General features: G+C 34.8%; 1 protein-coding gene across 1 annotated transcript; it reads right to left on the minus strand.

The window, feature by feature from the left end:
* Window positions 1-2,661: 2,661 nt before the first annotated feature.
* On the minus strand, window positions 2,662-3,069 carry LOC145640500 (uncharacterized). The gene has a single exon (XM_081691771.1). The coding sequence runs from the start codon at window positions 3,067-3,069 to the stop codon at window positions 2,662-2,664; it is 408 nt and encodes a 135-aa protein (XP_081547897.1).
* Window positions 3,070-6,524: the final 3,455 nt, after the last annotated feature.

A 6,524-nucleotide genomic window follows, 5' to 3' on the forward strand; every position in this document is an offset into this window, starting at 1 on the left:
TATAATATGTAATCGGAAACATGATTAAACAAATTAAAATTTTGGAACTTTAATAAAAAAAAAAAAGGGTTAAAATTAAAGAGAGAATTGGAAAAGGTTGAATTAAAGGAGAGAGATAAAGTGTGTATGAAAGATGAATTATAAGTTTAATGAAAGAATTAAAAAAAATGGTGTAATAAAAAATTAATAGTGTAAGATGACATGTGGCACTATGGTTAGAGAAATGTAATAGAATGGATGGGACATGTGTCTTTCTTTTTTTTTTTGAAAAAACATGTGTCTTTCTTAGTTTCTTGGTTATAGTTTTTAAATACTAAAGTATAAATAAATATAGATTATTCAACCTATATTCATGACGCTATCAATAAATCATTTTTAAAAAAAAATAAAAATTAAGGGGTTGTTTGGTATCATTTTTGGTTTTTAGTTTTCTCTTTTTTTAAAATTTGCTAAACGCAGCCTAGGTTTACTTAACGTAACCCTTTTTCTCCATATTTTTCAACCCTCACAATTCACAAAGCTCTAAAATTTAAATTCCCTCTCTTTTACCTAAATATAAAATCTTAATAAAACTTAAAATATTTGCAATATAAGTACTACATACAATTTAAAATACTCATTGGCTAGAATTGCAATGAATGATTATTGTTAGCCATGGTCTATCAATTATTTCGACTTGAAGGACCTCAAAAATGATCTAAGTTTTCAATTTTTTTTTATTTAATTTTTGAGTATATATCATGTTAAATGAGTGAACAAGATAGGTCATTTTTGGTTACATTGAATAAAATTAGAGTATCAATTTCACGTATTGAACAAAATATTGAACTCTATTTCACACATATTGAACAAAATAGAATATTGTATTTCCCACAAATTAAACAAAATTCTATGCTCTATTCCACACAAATTGAACAAAATCCTTGCGCATTGCATGTATAGTCTCAATTTTAGCCCAGTTATACAAAACTTTTAGTCTATATAATCTAGATTATTCGTATCCTAATTTGATTTTTTCACTTTAACAAAAAAAATCCCAATATAACTATATAAGATTACATACTCTTGATTTCTCAACATGTTTTATCCATGATTCTCTTAAACAAAAAATGCAGCCCTTATTATTCAACAATGATACCAAAAAATTCTGAAATAATACACAAATTTAAATATAATTTGCACTTCGTACTACAAAATTTCGTATCTTTTGAATCTAAGAAGAAAATGTTACAAGGAATTTAGGGGAATTATTAACTTTCATTGTTTGATTATTTGACTTTAAAAGTGACAATCCAAAATGAAATGGGGAATGGGATTATGGTATTGATTTGAATGACGCTAAATGAACTGGAATATTGGGTAAATATGAATTGAAAGGGTGAGGATTAAAGTTTTTGGGTTTTTAGGCTGAAAAAAGAGAAGCGATTAAAGAATGAGGAAAGGAGGAATGAAGGGAGGGTATATTTGGTTTTTTAGGAGGGTGTGTTAAAGTAGATAAAGGTTGTATTTAGCAACCGTGAATTAAAAACCAAAAACAGGTAACAAGAAAAAGGTGTTTCTACTTTTTTGTTGTCAGTTTTCAAAATTATTATGATTTTAATAAATTTAAATAATTTTTGAGTCATTATGTGACATATATTATATACTTTTATACAACAAAAAACCAAAAAAACAAAAAAACACAACAATGTCAAACGAACCGTAAGCTTTTGTACTATGCCTAAGAACTAACGGCTTGATTGTTTTCACATATTTAAGTGAGAGATGGAGATAATGTTAGTGAATAACAATAATTCCTCATAAATACCTATAAATTCGTAAAAATATGTAGAAGCTTACCGATAATAAAAGACAACTAATTTTAACAATTACTCCCTCCGTCCCAAAAAGAACGACTCATTTGGCCAAAACTTTGTCCCAAAAAGAATGACCCATTTACATTAAAACACCACCAATTTGCAACAATATTTGTGCAAAATTAGCTTCCCCGTATAAAAATTTGATTTTCCATGTTATTTTCTTACTTTCTCTCTCTATTTTTTTACAAACCCCGTGTAAATTTATCTTTCCAATATACTTTTACTTCTTTTTACTTAACTTCCTTAATACCCGCGTAATCAACCAAAATGGGTCGTTCTTTTTGGGACGGAGGGAGTAGTTAATATGTTAAAATGTATCCAAAACTCGAGACCATCTACATAATATATACTTCCTCATTTCTTTTTATTTGCACAATAGACTTACTTTTTATGAGAGATTTTTTTAGGTTAAATGGAGCAAACAATAAGAGACAGAGGGAGTACATATAATTTTATTTTATTTTATTATTTTTTTTTTTTTACGTAAGTGAGTAAGCGGTAATTATGCAAGTAATTAATAAATTAAAGCTAATGTAATGAAAATGAGACCCACCACCACCGACCATTTAGAGAGATAGGTCCAACTAGTTCATTTAAAAAAAAAATCCGTAATGGAGGCTGTACTCGAAGTTGCTTTCATTCAGCCGTCCCACATGAAATTTTGAGCTACTTGCAAACGGACGCTTTTACCTACGTCATGCTTCACATTATCCATTAATATTAATTTTAAAATGTTATACGTAACTTTTTTTTTTTTTGTTTTTTTGTTTTTCTTTTAGGACAAGCGAGCTAATGCATTTTATTAATCAATGGACAAAGTGTCCGAGAGAACATAAGGAGCAATCATTTCATGGCAATGGTTGATCCAAACTTGTTCGACACCAAAAGACATTAGCTTAGCAAGGTAATGGGCTACATTATGCCCATCCCTTTTGACATGAGACCAAGTAAAAGACGTAAAAGCACAACTTAAAGACAGAATATCCTCCAACACATTATCAAAGTCAGTGTAAAACGCAGCAGCCTTGGACAGTCGATTCACGAGCACTTGGCAATCTGATTCGAGAATAATTTCTTTGTAACCAAACCTTTGCGCAAGCTTCATGGCATGGAGAAGAGCCTTCCCTTCTGCTATCTTAGGTGGCCACCAAGCCTTCACCCTTCTTGTTGCTATAAACAGAACCTTTCCTGCATGATCACGAGTTACCATTCCCATGCCCACCCATCCCTCGACACACAAAGATGCATCTGAATTTACCTTTACCACACCTGCAGGAGGGGCAGCCCATTTCCTCTAGCTGGGTCGGGACTGACGAGAGGGAATTGCATAAATTCTTTTGCTGTACGTGCCAAATTCATCAGCTAGACGTCGCACTCAAGCCACCAGCAGGCCATTAGGAGTTTCTAATCCAGCATGAACCTTGCTATTTCTTTATGTCCAAATTACCCAAGCAAGGTATGCTGCTCTTTGCTTGATTTTTGCCTCTAGTGTACCCCATCTCACCAGCAGATCACACACGGTCTCACCATCTTGCGGTCTAGCAGCGGCACAGCCACACTCATCCCATAAATCCCATACACGAGTGCACAAAAAAATCGCATGAGTGGCATTTTCCTCACAACCACACACCACGAACACGCTGCAAAGTCCGTCAAGTGTCGAGTGTGCAACAACATCTTGGTCGGCAGTGTATTCGTGCATAGCCTCCATAGAAAATGCTTAACCTTTGGGGAAGCTTCTAAACCCCAAAGTTCCACCCAAACTTGGTGAAATAGATCAAAATCACAGCCCTTACCAAGCATATATGAGGTCTTGGTCGAGTATTCCCCATCCTTTGAAAACGCCAACGTGATTTTGTCCTTTGGAGCTCTCATACTTAGTGGTATAGCTAGAATGAATTTTCTGTCCCGTTCGTTAAACCTGGCAGAAATAAGCTTGTCATTCCATTCCATTCTTGTAAAGTCCACAAGGTCACTCACCAAACATAAATCCTCAGCTTCAGGGGTTGTTAAAAATCGTCCATTTTCGTCGTCTACCCACGGGTCCTTCCAAATATTCACATTTGCTCCACACCCAATTCTCCAAATTATTCCTTCCTTCACAAGAGCCTTTGCACTCCAAATGCTTTGCCATGAATAGCTACCCGACAGACCGAAATAGGAATCAAGAAAAGTACTATGAGGATAGTATTTCGCCTTCATGACCTTCCCTAAAAGAGAGTCTTCCCTAGATACAAGCCGCCACACTTGTTTCCCAAGAAGTGCAACATTGATAGGTTGTCGTACACCTGTCAAAAATAAATTCCTAACAAAACCAACTAACAATGTAGTATGGTAAGTAGGGTCGAATCCACAGAGAGATGGTTATTCAATCTAACTTCTAAGGTATGGAGAAACTAAACTATGTCACGAAATTGGGATAGAAAAATAGTCTAAATTAAAAGAGGGAAAAAATAATAAATAAAAAGACCTAGGGTTATGGTTCACCATGTTTATAGTTCTAAATCTATCAAATATCAATAACAATTCAATCAATCAATTATCTAGAGCAATTGCTAAGCCTACTGTCGGGTCTTTGACAGGGTAAAGTCGTATCCCCTAATAAAAAATAATTACCTAAATCACTAACTACAGTAGATAGGGAAGTAGGGTCGAACTCCACAGGGAAACAGGTCTTTTTAATTCTAATTAATTATTATACTCTAAATTATCTAAGTAACCAATATTTTTGGGTAAGAATTCTATACTACGAAGAATAAGTTTAGGGAGGAAAGAATCAATAATAAGGAAACCTAGGGTCACAGGTTCACCAATAATTAATATTCCGGGATAGAACGAAGTAATTAATAATTAACAATGCATAGATAACATGATTAACAGGCTCTCGCAATTTATTAATCAACATAGATCTAACAGGCTCTCGCAATTTATTAGACATAAGTTCCTATTAAAAATAGCCTTTAATATTAAATCAACATCTGCTCGATTCATCAATTCAATATTGCTAAACATTCACAATCAAATTACATCTGCTCGATTCATAACCTAATTGCAAAGAATTAAAACAATTCAATAGGAAATTATCATGCAATATCAACAATCAATAATAACAAACTATCCCTTCATATTAATTATGGATCCCCATAAACCCTAGAATTAAACTACTCACTAATCATCATAACTAAACCCATCAAATAAATAATTAAAAGCATAATCAAGAAAACAATTAAAATAGCTGAAATTAAAAAGGGAAGAAATTGTACCAAAGTAAATCTGGAATTAATGAAAGAATTAAGAACAAAAGTTTAGAGAGAATTTAAGAGAGAGAAAAATACTAAGTAGAGAGAGGAAGTCTAAGAGAAAGAGGTAAGTAATTATTCCGTACAAATCGTATTTAAACCTTTCCTAAAACACGAATTAAAACTAAACTAATCAGACTCTAGGAAAACACGCGCCCGATCGAGCGAAGGGCCGCCCGATCGGGCCCGCCTTTTTTACTATGCTCCTACTGATGTGCCGCGCCCGATCGAGCCTAGCTCACCCGATCGGGCGCGCCTCTTCCTTGAGGGCACTAATGCACGCAGCCGCCCGATCGGGCGTATGCTTGCCTGATCGGGCCCGGTCTTCATCTTCGAGGCTTGGACTTCGATTGGGCTAGATTTCTAGGCCCAATCCATATTTCCTCTCGGGTCTCGAATACATGGTCCAAATGCCTCGTGATCCAAATTACCGAGCCCTTAGTCACCGGCTCTCACTGATCCTGGGCTCCAAAAGTGGTCGTGTCCTCCTAGCTTCCGTAGTCGATCCAATAAGGCCCGAGAAAATTCTCCAAGAGTGCAATTTCCTGTAAAATACAACTAAAACTACGAAAACACTAGAACACACAAATTAGTAATAAAAGTGGCCCGAAAGAGCCAAAAACACTACTAATAATGACCACGGGACGGGGATAAAACACTATATAAACTAAACATATCAAACTCCCCCAAGCCAAACCTTTACTTGTCCCTAAGCAAAGAGCTCATCAATGAACATATAAAACATACTTCACCCCAATAAACAAATCAAAAGCCAACGATTCAAGGTAAAATTAAATGAACATGCTTCAACATCAATCAATCTTATTCATCTAATCACCCTTCCTCCCCAACAATTGTCAAATAAAGCAAACCACAAGAGCATATAGAATTCACGACTAGTGCTCACACACTCAACTCTCATTTGTGTGGCGAGTAAAGAATGTACTCGATCGCACTCCACCCAACCCCTCTAATGTGAACAATGCCCTCCCAACTCACACTCTCGTGTGTATAAAAACATTGAACGCTCATCCTACTAGTCGACTCGAAATATGCCAAGTCATAACTTGCATTGAAAAACAACACTTTCACATTTACATAACTTCTATGCACAAGGTCGGAAGGTCTTTTAAGCTTGTAATGTAAGGCTAGGGTAAAGGTAGGATAAATTTGGGATTATGTGAGAGAAAAGCTATGCTAAAAGGGAGCCAAATCCTAATAAAACCCATGATCAAAATAAATAATGATCATACATCTCCTACATAACCAACTCTAACATCAACCAAATATACTCCAAACAAAATAAACCATCCCAACACTTACAATTTCACTCATAAAAATATGATAATGTAGAACTTTGAGTGAA

Source organism: Chenopodium album, chromosome 7, assembly GCF_948465745.1.
Source record: "Chenopodium album chromosome 7, dcCheAlbu1.1, whole genome shotgun sequence".
Taxonomy (NCBI): domain Eukaryota; kingdom Viridiplantae; phylum Streptophyta; class Magnoliopsida; order Caryophyllales; family Amaranthaceae; genus Chenopodium; species Chenopodium album.

Coding starts and splice junctions, on each gene's coding strand:
- LOC145640500 (XM_081691771.1), bottom strand. CDS start 3,069: ATGGTAACTCGTGATCATGCAGGAAAGGTTCTGTTTATAGCAACAAGA.